The sequence below is a fragment of the Anser anser genome (assembly GCF_964211835.1).
Source record: "Anser anser genome assembly, chromosome: 4".
Taxonomy (NCBI): Eukaryota; Metazoa; Chordata; class Aves; order Anseriformes; family Anatidae; genus Anser; species Anser anser.
The window spans coordinates 67,232,396-67,248,644 of NC_139724.1; the positions used below are offsets into that span (position 1 = coordinate 67,232,396).

Here is a 16,249-nt window from a genome sequence, read left to right on the forward strand (position 1 = left end):
CAAATCAGTGCAGGCTTTTTCAACAAGGTATTAACTCTTAGTACAGAAGTCCTGCCCAACAAAGCAGTTCTAATACTGTGTGTTAACTTTTCTACAGGGCTTTGAATATAGCCTTTCAAATTCCATACGCTGTCTAACCGAGTCTGATTCTCTTGTCACTCATCACAGTTTTATATTGGGGCTGATCTATTGATTTCAGTTATGTTGTGTAAGGCTGTAGTTTCTATAAATGAGTAATTTGGCTATGTGCATAGGTTAAGTGAGAAAAGAGGCTCCTTCTATTATCCCCACCTATGAATGTCTCATTCATCTAATCCCTAATCTCTCTGGACCAGCAACATTTGGAGAACAGGCTACTGCCTATGAATGATCTGAACTGTAGGCAGTTAATGTATTCTCAGTACATTGGAAATTGTAAAAAATCTTGTACGAAGGCTTAACATAATAATATTACAACTAACTCAACTGGCAAAGGCAGTACTTTCCCTACAGGAATAACATTTTATACTGCTTGTTTCTTTTTCCCTTCAAAGCCCTGTCAAATGTTTCTGTCTCTCTTCCCTCAGGTTATCGCTACATCACTTGCCAGATGCAAAATTGCTCTGATAAGACAATGACAGTCCAGTTTGCTGGTAGCACTGACCGGGATTCCCTGACTGTGCAGGATGACTACATATTTCTTCAGGTAAAGCCACTTTCTGGGGAGACAACCCATTTTAAAATTCAGAAGTAAAATTTTAGACAGTACTGCAGCACTGTAATTTAGGAGCATGGAGAAACCTGTTCCAGAGTATACATGATGATTTATGAATATTTACATGGAACAACAACAAAAAAAAACACAATCTTTAATTTGTGCAGCTGATTGCTTGTGTATCCAGTTGATTTTAATTCATCACTGACCTAGCTTTAATTAGACTGAAATTTTCAAATGGCTTATGTGGTTCAAAATTGCTTTTTATAAATACTATTGTATGTTAGGCAGAACACAAACCTCTGGGGTCACAACTTTTTGTGGGTCCTTTCCATATTTGCATACCATGAAAAGATTTCCTAAGAAGAGCATCCAAGGGAAGCCACTAGCAGAGTAGTGGCTCAACTTCTTCATATGGATTCTCCTGTGAAGAGATGTTTTTGAGAAAGAAGATACATGACTGTGCTTAGGAAGCAAAAGTGTGGAATGGCCATAGCTTGGGAGCAACTTGTGATGATCCAAATTACATTGGGGTTATTTCATTCCCAAACTAAAAAACCTGCATGAACAAACCTGGGCTGGAGCTCTGTCAGCCTTATGGCACCAACCAAGTGCAACTTAGACCTAGCTGAAAATATTATTTCAAGTGTTTGGGAGTCGTCTTGATTTGAATCTGCCAGAGCTGCAAACTTCTCAAAGAAATGTTATATCCTATCCGTTTTTTACTTTTTTATTTTCCTATGAGGTCTCGTGTACTTTCCCCAGTGATTGGGTATGATATTTCCCTTATTTTGATATGATTTGCTTGTTGTAAGGTTTGTCTGTTTATTGACTCTTGCAGAAAGGCAGCTTTATGTGTAGATAGCTTTCCACACCACTGTCTTGGTGTACATTAGACTGGCTTTTTTTGCAGCTTTCCTCTCTTGTGGTTGTTCCTTCCAAAAGGATTTGTAAATTGATAGAGATGAAAGATCAGCACTCCTCTTGGTCAACGCAGAAGTTTCAAGGACCCACACAGAAACAGCAAAATGGATTTGGAAAAAAACTTTAGAATTCGAGTGGGCATTTTTCAGCTCAGGTCTAGAACTTGTGGCACCCATTTCATTCAAAGCTATTATTATCTGTGACTCCCACAAGGCATGCTTTAAAATCCATTTCCCAGTTTGTAGGTGGTGAAAAGTGCATCTCACCACGTACAGTTCCAGACTGCTGCACTCAGCAAAACACAGACTGCTTCCTCTTCGAACATTTGTGTATTGCCAGACATCTTGTATAATTGCATCTGGAGCCATTGTTGTTCTATTTCATAGCAGGCATGGACAAACAGGAAATGGAAGTCCAACTTGGGAATGTACACATGAGTTTAACAGACAATTGCTTCTGCAAAACTATGCCATTGGTAACATAGTCTCTGTTGATTTGAGACCTATTAATGCTAGTAAAAGAGATATAAACATAAAAGGGTAGCATTCTCTAGTTCCCACATAAAGGGGAAACATCTATAGTCTTTTCCTTTCAGGCTTACTGCAGTAAATCACAGTATGTACAATAAATCTCTCTTGTTGCTTAACTGGTTTACAGTTAGCCAGGTCCATATTACAGAGGGATAGAAGGTATTGTTGGGATTCTTTAGTCATATGTGAAGTGAAGCCACCTTTGTGATGTGGTGCAGGACACTAGTTTTGGCATGTTCAGTGAAGCCACACAGCAGCTATGCATCTTCTGAAACAAAATGAAAATTAATTTTTTAGCTAGGCTGAAGTATTGCTATGGAAGTTATAATCAGACCAGGGACTGCTCTTGATATCATAGCAATATCTGCTAGAAAGAAGATGTCTCAGAGTCATCTGTGCAAAAATGAGTTTGAGACAGTCGTACAGCCCCTGGCATCACTAACCCATCCTAACCTGGTGGCTGTGAATCAGAGCGTTTCAGTCTGCAGGGCTAATCCTGTCCCCGCTCACAGACTTTTACCAACTTAGAGGAAATTCTCATCCCAATTTCTTTAGTATGTCTATATCCATAAAGATCAGCAGCTTTCCAACGCTCATTGCTTTTCTTCAGTTTGCACTGTCAGCCAGATGGTTTCAGAGGTGATTTTAGCAGGATTAAAGTTTTGACACTGTTTGAAAGCACAGACCAGCCTTTAATGTCAGTGGGGCTTGACACAACTAGCTGCTTCAACTTTGGTTCTCTGCTGCCTTGCATCATCTCTAGTCATTTAAAATGAGTGACATAAAATAAATGCATAATGAACATGAAGGCTATTGTAAGATGGATAAGACTGATATTTAACAGTAATTAAATAAATGGTGACCTTTTTGCTTTAATCCATCATTTAACAAATCACATTCCTAAAGGGCATCACATTCTTTCTACCACAAAAAAGGAGACTGGTTTAAAGAGTGAAAATGATTTCAGTGTTAAATACTTTAATAATTTTAAAATATTCAGGCAGGTGGACCTGCTGTCATACATTAACTTTATTTTTTACCAAGAAAAGTCAAGTTTATTTGCTTCGGGATAGGCTGTTCTCCAAATCAGGTTCCTTTTATAAACACATACTTCTTTAAGTATGTGATGGCCTACAGCCAAATATGCTGTTCATTGTGGCAAACACCATTTGATTTAAATAGTAGCAATTAACTGCAAAACCTCGATTTTTTACTCTCTTTTTAGTATTATGAAATCAACAATGAATCTTCATTTGAGATGTATCTTCCCTGAATGAGGTTATTTTTTAAGCCTTTCTTTCATAAATTACATTGAATTTCTACCTTTCATTTAGCCATCAGCTTACTCCATTTGCTTCCTTCTTTTGCTCTGCTATGACTTATATAGGAGGGTGAAGTAGAAAAACTGAATAAAGATGTGCTCATATTAACCTCTAAAATTGGCATCTCCTCCTCTATCTTTCTGTCTTAGTAAAATTTCATTTGACTGCTTGAACTAGACAGGATCCATATTTGTAGAGGAAGTGAAAAACCACAATAAGAATGTTTTTTGCCCGTGACAATGGCAATGACTTTGTCAGATGAGGTTTTGGCATTACATTTCTGACTAGAAAAAAAAATAATGCTGATGAATATTTTCAACAGTGTTTATTTAAAATCTTTCTTTTGGGCCTTTGGAACAATATTTGCATTGATTTTTTGGGAGTTACATAAAAGTCTTAAAATTACCCCTGTATTGCCTATTACAAAGGGGAAAATGGGTGCTAATGAATAATAGTTATACACAGATGTTTCTTTCAATGTGCATTTGTTTGCTTGCTTTGGTGGAAATCTTCATAAAACCCCAGGTATGTTACATAAAACCTAATCTATCTTCAGTTCCATGCATGAAAACAGTTGAAATATGTTTTACCTCTCTATTTAAGTGTAGAATTGTGTCTTCAGGACATGTAACTGATTTTCAAACTGACTGACCAATGAACTGGGAATTGCGTCGTTATCTTCCATGCTGCATGTCAGCATCTTGCACTGGAAATGTTTTATCCTGTATAGAAAATAATAGTAAAATACAGTGAATTCTTTGTACAATGTTAGCATGAGTTACTCAGTCCTTTATGAACTGCCTTGAATTGTGGTGTTGGAGAACCACTTGCCCTTGAGGTATCGGCGTTCACAGCCAGTGTGCCACTTCCCTGCCTCCTGTCTGGTGAGTCCTGCTGCCAGGGTTTCTACAAAAGGACAGAAATGTGGAAGGCCAATGGGAGAACAGTGTACAGAGATATCAGAAGGACTGAGGTCAGTGAGATGCTGAAGTCTCAGGTATCACTCAAGGCAGCTGAATTGACAAAAAGAGGGAATTAAATCTCTTTCGTCTTCCTAAAGAAGGGGAGAGGGGGTTGATTCTATTTGGAGTCTGTTTTCTCACAACTTTTGATTTATTATTTTAGGAGCATACTGTGCAAATTAATCCTATGTAATAGAAGTAATAGCTATGTATTTCAATTGCAGATTTAAAAAAAATAATCTTCCAGTGAAAAAAAAAATCTTCCAAAATCTTCCTCTTTACATTTAATATAAACTATAAACTATCACAGGGTTCTGTTTTTCCTTTGTATAGACAACATCAGCAAATCGGACAAAGTATTACGTATCTTACCGTCGAAATGGCTTTGTACAGATGAAGTTGCCAAAATATGCATTGCCAAAAGTAAGTATACATGTTTTTCTTTCTACTTCTGTATTTTTCTTCTTCACTTTCACAGTAAACTAGCTTTGCTCTTTTCTTTTTTAAACCTCATTATTTTGAGATGATAATTTCTCCTTGTAATGGATTTCTAAATCCCATTTTTGGTATATTCTTCCCCTACTGTTTGTATGTTTATTCTAGGAAAGTAATAGCTTGTGAACCATAGAGGACAAGAACATAGGATAGCTTATACATCGTCAGTCACCACAATAGTTTCTGAGCTTTGCTTCCATGAAGCTGTGCTACATACCCTATGGTAATATAATGATATTGAGCAAGTGTTCTTCCAAGAATCAATTACAGTTTAATTCCACATGGTGTTTTCTGGTATAAGCATGAATAGTAATATAGGAGAAATTTAGCAGTGGATGGGTCTCTATCTTATTAAAGAGTCCCAATATGGACTTTAATTACTTAACAGAAAGGCAGAGTTTTTTGTGAGATTCCTTCAGTCTAGCATATTTTTATAGTGACAAGGCTTCTATATTTGTGCAGTAAAGCACAGACAGATATTTACATACAGTCTGAATGATGCAATTGAAATTTTGTACTGCACACAATATGTTTCATGTTTTTAGGTATAGTTAGTAAGCATCTGCAATCCTGAACTGAAATAGTTTGCAGGTTTTTAAAGACTCAGTTGGTAAAACCCAGCTAACCTGATCTGGCCTCACAGTTCACCTTGCTTCCATGAAGAAATTGTTCTCCTGACCTCATGATGTCTCTCCGTTTTCATGTGATTCTTTAGGATTCCTTCATTTTACATATTAGAGAACTAGAATATATCACCGTTGCGTGTCTTGAAATGCATTGGTTAATTCACTGCCCAAGTAGTAAAGGACAAAGGAGTACACTGAATTTACTTGTTTTGTTGTTATTTTTACAAAGCAAAGGATTTGTTAAATGCTGTTTTAGCATTTTATTTTTTTTTAAACTAAGTGATGGTCTGAAGACTTCTGCTTTCAAATATACAGCATATTAACAAAACCCTCAAATCAAATCCTCAGATACTATTTAGACAAGGATCTGAAATTTGGCTATGTTTTCAGTAACATTATGCAGATGACTGTTTGTTTGTTTGTTTATTTTGAAAAGAAAGGGATAGCCAGGGACAGGTAAATATATCAGCCCTTCCACATAATTATTTCAATGTTTTAAGGCCTTCAGCATACCCTTTATGCTTTCTTGGAGGAATTTGTAATTAGGAAAACAACAGAAGAATATCCAGATGTAAATGTTAAAATGTTCCAAATGTGGACATCCTGAGAGATTACAGCCCACAAGCAACTCCTGCTGGGGCAGGGACCCCCAGATGACTTCAGCTTATGGGTGACCCATGCCAAGACAGAAGAAACAAAGAGGGAAGGAGCAAGGGAGGAAAGCAAGGAATAAGCAAGGAAATAAACCTTCTGGCTGATGACTCCAACAGCCCATTACCTCTCTGAAGTAGTTTGGTGGGACTGAATTACACAAAGTGGAAACAAGGAAGTTGAGGCTATGAAGAGGGTAGAAGAGGTGTTTCAATGAGCTCAGCCTGGATATGGGAGAGGAAAGGTGTTTACCTAAGTGTTTAAATGTTTTTGTTTGTTTGTTTTGTCTTTGTTTTTCTCTATACCCAAATCAGTAATTAATAATGTGTTGTCAATAAATTAAAACAAGTAAAATTCTCTTAGTCTTGAATGTTTTGTCAAAATTCCTGAAGAAGCGCCAGCACATTAGTGCAAGTGTTGATGATTCTAATTTGTGTTGCAAAACAGTTATTTGTTGGGAAATGGAACAGGTTGCCCAGAGAAGCTGTGGATGCCTGGAGGTGCTCAAGGCCAGGCTGGATGGGGCTTTAAGCAACCTCGTCTAGTGGGAGGTGTCCCTGCCCATGGCAGGGCGTTGGAACTGTGTGATCTTTAAAGTCCCTTCTAACCCAAGCAGTTCTATGATTCTGTGAAATGGAAGGGTAGAAATCTTGTATGCAAGAGCTGAGCATTTCTTCCCGTGCTTTTGCATGGCCTGTTCAGGAATCATAGAATGGCTTGTGTTACAAGAGGTCTTAAAGTTCATCTAGTTCCAACCACCAAATCTATACCTTTCCACTGCAGTTTCATTATGATTCCCAGTAATCTACTGCAGCACAGTTTGTGCTTCCTGCTACTGCCATCGCAAAGGAGATGAACATCTAACTTAAGTCTGTGAGAGTTGCACCGTGTGCTATGATTACAGACAGTAGTTCATATTCTATGTGGATGAGTACTTCAGGCATTCAAGAAAGTGAATTATTTATAATAAGCAGGATGCAGACTTTACCTCCTTCAAGAGATGTCTCTGATTTAAATATCAATATTTGTCATACACTATATTAGTAAAGGATGCGTTATTTTGGTTCAGATCTAGCTGTGAGGTACATCTTAATAAATGGGCGGAGGTTGTCAGAATCCAAGAACTAAATGAATTGTCTAGTTCTTGTAGTCATCCATGCTTGCAGTAGATAGGCTTGCATCATTGTGAAGAACAGCAGCAAATGTTATTGGAGGGCTAGAAACAAGCCACACAGTGGGGGACCTAGATCACAGTCCCATGGAGCTTTCCTTGGCAGCAAACCCAGTTTAAGAAGTTCACTTCAGTCATTCATTTCTACCGCTCTTCTGCAGTCCACTGTGACCTCTGTAGTGTTTGTGGGGCCACCATACAAACAAGATCAGTGCAGTGAAAAATAGCCTTAAGAAAAGTATAATTTGTTTTTCGAAAAGGAAGGTCAAGAAGCAATTTGATTATAGTGAAGAAGTCTCCTTGTGGGGAGAAAATACTTAAGAGTCTTAAAAGTGCTTTAGTAGAGAGAAGAAACCCATAGAGGGGAGCTGAAGAAAGTCTGATTCAAATTAGAAACTCAGCTGAGCTTCTTAATAGTGTTGGTGATTAATTATTTGAAAAGGTGCCAAGGAAAGTGACAGATATTCTAGGTTTTGAAGTTTTCAAATCATAATTGAGTGCTTTTCTGGGGGATTTGCTGTAACCATACATAAGTTATTTGCTCTGTCTGCGCTTTGTAAGTTGTGCAGAAATAATAGTTGGAAATTCTCTGGTTGGAAAGACAGTGAAGAGAGAAAACTAAGGGATCTAATAATCACTTTTAGCCTTAAAGTCCATGTGAAAAGGATGCTTAGTTTACTAGGCATATGATCTTACTGAGTGCATTTCTGACATATTCAGTGTCAGTCGTAACTCACTGGTCTTTCTGTTGTATGTTGTCTGGATTGTTTGAAATAGTGCTGCATGCTGAATTCTTTAATTCTTGGAAAATGTGGGTTTTGTTTATTTGTCTTTTAACTTCTAAGCAGATTAACTCCAGGCTTGACTGAATAAATAAATTAGAAGCTAATGGTTTCATTTTGGATAGAGTAAATAGCTAGCTAGGAACAGGATGACTGCGTCATTTGGAAAAGGGTGTTTTTGTGTTGTTCCTGGTTGAGACAGTGCCCGATGAGTGGAACGAAATAAACTGTATCCTTTTAGCATTTTGATGACACCTCCAAGAGAAGTTGCTTTGGTGTCTGCACGCAGCAGAGCTGAGAATTTCACTAAGAGGGCCTGGAAGCCAGACATCCATTAGAACAGCAGTAGATGTGAGTGATTTTAATGCCTTCTGTAAAAGATCCATTTTTTTTTTGAAGTGATTTGCTATCTTTACATTATAGCAGATATTTTAGATACCACACAAAATAAGAACACAGCTCTGAAATTTTTCATCCCACTAAATTTCAGCGGGAACCATCAGACTGCAGTAGAAATGTATGTTTCAGTTTAATTTGAACAGAAGGAAAAGATAAATATCAGTAAATTACTAGTGAACTTTTGGAAAGAAGCAGAATATCAGCAAAGACACTGACATGTACACAGTACATCTAGGACATGGCAGTGAAGCTGCTACTTTTATGGTGATAGGAGATAAAGAAAATGAAATATTTTTACAAAGAAAAATTTTAAAGTTTGATTAAAAACTATAGCTTTTCAAAGAACTGAGTTTCAGGGTTTTTCAGTCTTAGATTCTGCCTAACCCAGATATGAAGCAGGACTGAAATAGGCTATATGTCCTTTTTCTCAAAAGAATGGAATGAAGCTTCAAAAAATCTGGATGGAGCAGTGGTTGTGTACAGGGAAGGAAAAACTGTCAGAAGATACTGCGGGCTGGTCAAGAATCTGTCTGACAACATCAGGAGAGCCCCAGGCTCTAGCCTGAGGGAATAGCACTGGGCTCTTCAGATATTCCTTTTTTTGCAGCACAGATGCATTTCACAGTGATCTTAAATGTGGAGGTAGAATGAGCGCTTTCAAATTGAGTGATTAAAAATGTTGTTGATGTCTCATGTTTTCGTTTCGATATGTAGATGTTGTAAATCTGTAAAAAAAAAAAAAAATCATTTTTTTAATTGTATTTGCATTTGTGTTTGTATTTGTCGAAATATAGCCTCAAAGTAAAAATGCAGAAAAGGATTAAAAGGGCATATCTCAAGGCCTCCTTACTCGTGAGTCGAAGGCTGATAAAAGCAGCTTCCAGCCAAGCTTTGCAAGTTCTAAGCTTCATTTTATTTGTTGTTTCTTTTAGGCTCCAGCTTTACAGTGCACTTTAGATTGATTTTTTGTAACACATCATAGCTACATGTATGTACAGAACAGAGCTGTTGGTGGCCACCTAAAGAACAGAATTCAGTGTTTTGTTTTGTTTTTTAGCTCTTTTCCCTGCTGTTGAGAGATTTTCTGTAGCATGTTTGACAGTGACATATGTCAAATCACACATCTGTCTCCTGTACTTGGCAGGAGTCATGTGCCGACTGCTGCCAGACAATGGCCACAGGTTGGTGTGGTCAGCATCAAAGGCTGTCTCTATGCTCCCCAGAACAGGAGAGGAAATTTGGAGCTATTGATTTAAAACTGCGTTGGCTTTAAACTATATTCTGTTTTACCAAGATTTCTTGTTCTCTGCTGCTAAAGCTAGATCAGAAGTGAGTAACTCATAGGAAGCAAATACCAAAATCAAGCCAAGAGTAGCAGGATTGCATTTGTGTTGTTAGATGGCTGCCTGTCCATGAAAACATGTTCCAGGGGACCCAGATCTGCTAGGTATATGCAGCAATCCCTGTTGGGTTGCTTTCAGCCCAGAGTAGGGTTTCGGCAGCTACCACTGGTAGAGCAGTTCTGCTAAGGGGAACAGGGTGTAGCCCCATCCGTCATCACCCTTGTATTGCACAAAAGGTCCTGCAGCAATGATTGCCCTTGCCGGGAAGAGTATGAATTCGAAGAGAATTGTGTTGGTTTCTGGTTCTTATTTGGGATGTTAAGTTATTCCCTAATGTGATTAACAGTAAAACTGGGAACTATTTCATTCTTCAGTTTAAGTGAAAAATGTCTTAAAAAATCTTGACCAAACCAAGAAATTTGCTGCAAGTCATGTTAGTTTTACTGTTGCAGTTTGGAAGAATTTAATTATTCTGAGTCCCTTTGCTAGCACTGGTAAATAAACTCCATTGATAATGATCTCCTTTTATCAACTGATACAAGACATTCATTGATTCTGCATTTGTTCATGCCAGTTACAAAAACTCAATGATGGAGCAACTATATTGTCTGTTGTATCCTACTGCAATTCAGAAAGTAAAATATTTAGTTCTGAAAAGATATGATGTGGAAAAAGCTTATTTCATCTATCTTGATCTCTGTACGTCTTTTCTATCTTATGAAATAAGCACTAAAATGAATTTTTTTAGGTAATTAAGATAAAAGAGAGTACATGGAACAAATAAAAATAAAAGAAGAAAAAGAAATCTCATTACCTTAGACATAAGTGAATGTCTTTAATGTATTCATGGTAGCATGAATTTCCTATACCTGCTTTTTACCAACTCCATATTTTCTTTTTATTTGATTAACACCTAGTGTTAGAAATACAGATAGTGGTGATATTTGAAGCAGTAGAGTTATTCCTTTCCTGGGAGGTGTCATGGTACCAGCAAGTGAACCTGTGCTGTAGCAGCCGTCACTCTGAATGGCTCCCAAGTCACACAAATCCCTTTAAGGTGGATTCAAGGAACTCTTCTTCACAGCATAGCTTGTTATTGATTTCTCTCCTTGCACCGTTTTACTCAGCCAGGCAAGGAAGATTAGGGAGATTATCTTTGGGATATGTGCCATCCAGTTACCTTGATTGTACTTAAGAGATTACAGGGGTATAAATGTGGTGCATCTGGAGGTCAAGGCTGAGACTACAGAGTTTTGAGTGCTTACATCTGTTGCACTTGTGATAAATTTACTCCTTATGATTCTCTGTTTAATTTTTCACTTGTTCAGGTTAAAGTGTACCCCAGCCTAAGCATTAACCATTTGCAGGGCAAGGGGTGGAATTTTGACATTGGATTAAGAATTATAAGATTTGAAAAATGAGAATTTTGAGTTTATTTTTGAACCTTCCTTGGTGACTAAAGTGCCACAGTCCTGTCTATGTAGCACTATACAGGCTATTCTGAATCTTGCCTGCAGTGTTTCCATTTGATGACATTTCCTATGTCATCAGCACATTTTACACAAAGGAGCAGTGGCTTGCTCTATGATCCTTGTCATCTTTTATATCCTTCCGTCTTCAGGGTGTAATCCTATTTATTTGTGTCACAGGTTTTCTTAGCACAGTAATAAGTGCAGGTTTTCTTAGCAGTTAGTAACATAGTAAACCATATTGAGTGTTTCTTGAATATAAAATTCTAGAAGGTATTAGCAGTTTTAAAGGCAGTTGAGTTACTAAATGTAGATGGTACGGGGCCGTATACAGTGAAAACAAACCGTTTCTCTTCCCTTCCTCCTCTAAACTTCTTGCATTCCTCCTACCCTCAGCTCTAAAAACCCCTGACTCTTAACTGTTTCTGCTTTTGAACAAAATAAAAAACAGACGATGTCTTTTTTAATGATGTTCCTATTTGTATGTGCAACATTTCAAGTAATCTCAGTAAGGTGTGTTTTTATTTTTCCCCATTTTCACAGAATCATAGACAATAGACATAGAAAGGATCTTGAGAGGTCCTCTTCCAAAGCATGATCATCTAAACCAATCCTGACAGTTCCTTGTCTGATCTACTCTTACCAGCTTCCAAGGATGAAGAGTACTTTACCTTCGTGAACATTTATCCTCAGTGTTTATGACCAGGCCCTACTATGGAAGAATTTTCTGATGCCTAACCTAAATCTCCTTAGCTGTGATTTATACTCACTGCTTAACTCCAGGTAGACACAAAACACAATTTATTCTGTGTTCCTCAGGGTGGCTGTTTACATTATTTGAAGGATGTTTTATGTCTACTTTCATCCATCCACAGAGAAACAACTGTGTGGACCCGACTGAGTAGTGGATTTTGGATCACTTTGTAGGGCTTCTTTGGTTGCACTGTAAACCTATCTCTGGCTCTGGCCACTGTTTTGGACCTGTGAGTAGTTCCACAGATTTTTAGAGATGAAGATACATATATCTGTGCTTTCTGTGGGTATTACATTATACGTTAAAGAGAGGAAGATGAAGGAAACATTATGGCAATGGAATTTGCAGAATGTACTGCACAAGAAGCACCTTAGCAAACAGAACCAAGAAGTCTCATGGTGTTTGGGATAGTACAACTAGCAGTATCATGAGTATTCTAAGAGCAGCACGAGAGTTTATAGCCTAAAAAGATGAGATAAAGCAGAAAGAAAGTTGGCTGGCTGGTCTTACGAATTTTGTATTTGGGAGGGACAGTTTATTTCTCATACAAGTTACCATTGCTGAGCTTTGCAAAAATATAAAAAGAGATGGAGAGAAGTGGGAATGCTGAAAACATGGATGTTTGGTGAGCAAGACACGGAAGATCAGAATAGCTGACAAACTGGACTGAGCAAAAGCAAAGTGGTAGGTAGAATGGGAGAAAGGATGTCCACGGAGTAATGGACATGCCGTAGAGGAAGCAACACAATGGTATGACAAACCTGGAGAAAGATTCTGCATGGGGACACCTAAAAGAGCACAGACTCTCATTTGAGCATGGAAATTAAAGGAAAGCACAGGATCTCAAATACTTAATGTATATATATAAAAAAAAAAAAAAAGCACCTTGGAGATAAACAAAAATCAGAAATGTTTCAAATCCTGAAGTGCTGTAACATCAGTAAAGAAGGTCTTTATAAATGAATTTGAATAAATCACGTGTGAATAGCACAATTACAGGAAAATTACATGATCAGCAGGACTTTGAATAGTCTGCAGAGTGTGGAGAGAGAAAACACAGTGTCCAGCAAGAAGGCAATTGCAACAGTCCAAGCATGAAATCATCACAGAACGAATGCTTTCCTTATAGGATCTGCTGAGATTACAGCCTAAGGCAGTATCTGTGGCCATGAATTAGGTAGAGCAATAAAAACTTGCATTCCCTGAATCAAGATATTTCCTCTTTTTCAGATGTCCTTACTAGTTAACTCTTTAGTGGCAGTAATTTATGTCTAGCAATATTTGCTGACATCCCATTGACGTGAGCTTATCCTCTGTTGAACAGTGGGCAGTTGGGCTGATGGGTTGGACTTGGCACACTGAAGACCTGTTGTATTCCTTAATCAATTTTTTCTTCTTCTTTTTAAATTAAATTTTACAGCAATAGGAATAGTAAAAGAGAGACAGTATAGATTTCTTCCGGCTACATTTTAAACAGTCTGTGTAATTTTAAAGGATATTTAAGAATCAGTCATGAAATTTGCAGTTCTCCTTACTTTGTCCATTAATTTTCACAGGGGATTATGTCATAACTGTGGGCAGAAAGTGCTGTGCAGGATTAGTGCAAGGTAGTATAACTGAAGGACTGTTTTGCTTCCTGGGGAAAAAGAAAGCACTGTGAAAAGAAATAGCAGTGAAACTGGTAATTTCCAGTAGAAATTTCTACCTTCCAGTAGAACTGGAAATCTGAAAGTGTAAATGATAAGTGAAAGGAGCAAACTTCAAGGAAGTGGAAGGGTGATTTCACTTGCTAAAACCAGGATCTTATAAGTTCTTGCCTCAGAAAAATATACCATCAAAAAGGCTAAGTGTATGGGCCTCTTTCTTGATAACAGTCACAGCCAAAAGAGAAGTAAATTCCATTTGTTGCAGTACAATAGTCCAGTCTAACCCTGCTTTCACCCAATCTCTCCAGTCTTTCCAAGATTAATATTTCCGTTCAGCGCCACACATTTTGGCTTTTCGTGTATTGCTTCCACTGGCTCTGCAGCTCCTACGACAGCCTGAGGGATGAGAACTGCAAATGAGCCTGTCTCATCTGCTATCCCCTCTGCCAGCAAGTGCCCCCCGTGCAGCTACTGCCACCACACGTGTACCTGGGGCAAGGAAGGGGCCTTTTCTGCATTCAGTAGAGTTCTGCATTTGTTTATGGGGCTGTATGGATGTGTTATTTTAATTACAAAATAAAGTAAATGATAATTTTGCTGCAAGCCCTGGCATCACAGAAGAGTAAGGTTTTTTTTAGAGGTTTACACGTAGAAAAAAGAAGAAAAGTACTGTATTTCTCACTCTTTTGTTTGAGTCTGCTTCACTTCTGTCTACTTATTGGGTAATCAGGGCAACTTTTCTCACACTGTAAAAGAAAAGGTGACTTCAATATTAGATGTGGTTTAAGACAGGAGATGAAGCACTGTGTACATATAAGAGGCTTTTTAAAGAACCCATTGGGATCAGTTGAAGTGTTTTGCTGGCGTTCTTGCACCAGAACAGTTACTATTTAGTAACTTTCAGATGGAAAGAATCAAAAGTTCTGCCAGACTCCCTGCTTCTGAGTAATTTTTGAGTATAAGATAAAAAGAGATTCACTAATGGAACGTTAAACAAAAATCTACCGTAGTACAAAGTTCAACATGAAAGACTTTGAAAACAGCTCTGGGAGCTGTCATTGATAGAAAACTGCAGTTAGGTTCTTTTGTGTTGAGATGACAGATATGTTAAAAATAAAAAAAAATCTTTAACTGCATGGTTAGTTAGTAAGTAACCATCTTTTGTTCATGTTAAAATCTTTCCAATGTACTCTTTTGTTTCTATTAATGCCTTTTTTGAATCTAAGTTTCTCAATCACATCGTGCATCTTGCCTGAAGTGTGACTGCCATGCTCTGCCAAGTATTCAGTGTTGCACATGCTCACATTTTCTGTAGTTTAAACTTGATTCTTACGGACTTAGTTTTATTTCTCTATAAGAAAGAGTTCTGTGAAGTATTGTTTTTGTTTTTTTTTTTTTAAAAAAGCTGATTTTTTTTTCCCACTCATGTTCTCTTAACAGTTTTGGTAGCTTTATTTCCTATTCACTCCATCACTTTAGTGATTTTTTCGGTAATAAGGTGGCCAGAACTGTATACATAATATCAAGAAGGTTGTGAAGAGTTTACAAGCTTTCTATCTATATGACTGGAAGTCATTTCATGTGTAGCCCCAACATCTGCCTTTTGGTTGCAATTTCCAATTACAAACTTAAGTCCTTTTCTTGTTTGTTAAGCTTAGTTCACTGATACCACTTCCTGATTTATTTCTTCTGTTTAATGTTATTGTTAAATTATTTTCCCCGGCTGTATAGTCTTTTTTTAATGTCTAAGAAGTTTGGAGTGGAGGAGATGGAGAAACTAAAAGAAAGCTGTTGCAATATCCATGCCTGAAATTCTTGAGAAATGAATGTAGAATGTTGACTCTCATGTTATTACTGTTGAATATTTGACTGAATCTTTCTACATTGGTCAATAGGTTAACGTTACAGACTGTAATATACATCAGCTGTGTGCATAATACATACTCCTTCCTCTGTGTGACTGCTGGAAACTGTATCAGATTGTCTTTGTGCTATATTATGCATTATCCTGGATGAAATAATTCTTAATTCTTTGAGTATCTGATGATTATTTTTTTAGGTTAGCTTTGTGTATGGTGTTATGAATCATACAGGTTTTCTATCAACTGTCATCCAGAGCTTGGAAAATCATTCACTTTTCTTTCTCACCCATGGACCTAAATGACGTTGCTAGATTTGGTAGCTTTTTTTTTTTTTTTTAATGTTGAAACCCAGTAGGTATGATTTTTATTCAATTATGTAAAAGCCAAAGCAGATTGCAGCTTTCACGCAGTCGTGATTTTTGGTCTTCACTAAGCTGGTTTGTACTCTCTCTGATAACCTCTATCCAGAAGGCAGTGCCTGACCACCCTAGAGTGGTGGGATGCAGTGTGCTGATTAGTACTAGACTGGGAGATTACTGTCACCTAGCATTCAGGTGCATTTTACCACCCCCCACGCTCCCTCCACTCCTTCTGGTATTCAGCTCTTCTTGTAGGCTTA

The 16,249-nt window shown here is 37.6% G+C and overlaps 1 protein-coding gene across 10 annotated transcripts in view; it reads left to right on the top strand.

Moving 5' to 3' along the window:
• The window catches only part of SORCS2 (sortilin related VPS10 domain containing receptor 2), a 552,575-nt gene that overhangs the window by 449,272 nt on the left and 87,054 nt on the right, over positions 1 to 16,249 (top strand). For all 10 annotated transcript variants that reach the window (XM_083834471.1, XM_083834474.1, XM_083834473.1 and 7 more), the window contains 2 exons: positions 567 to 685; positions 4,766 to 4,855. In XM_083834471.1, coding sequence (XP_083690597.1) covers positions 567 to 685; positions 4,766 to 4,855 — 209 coding nt within the window. The remainder of the gene's footprint in view (positions 1 to 566; positions 686 to 4,765; positions 4,856 to 16,249) is intronic.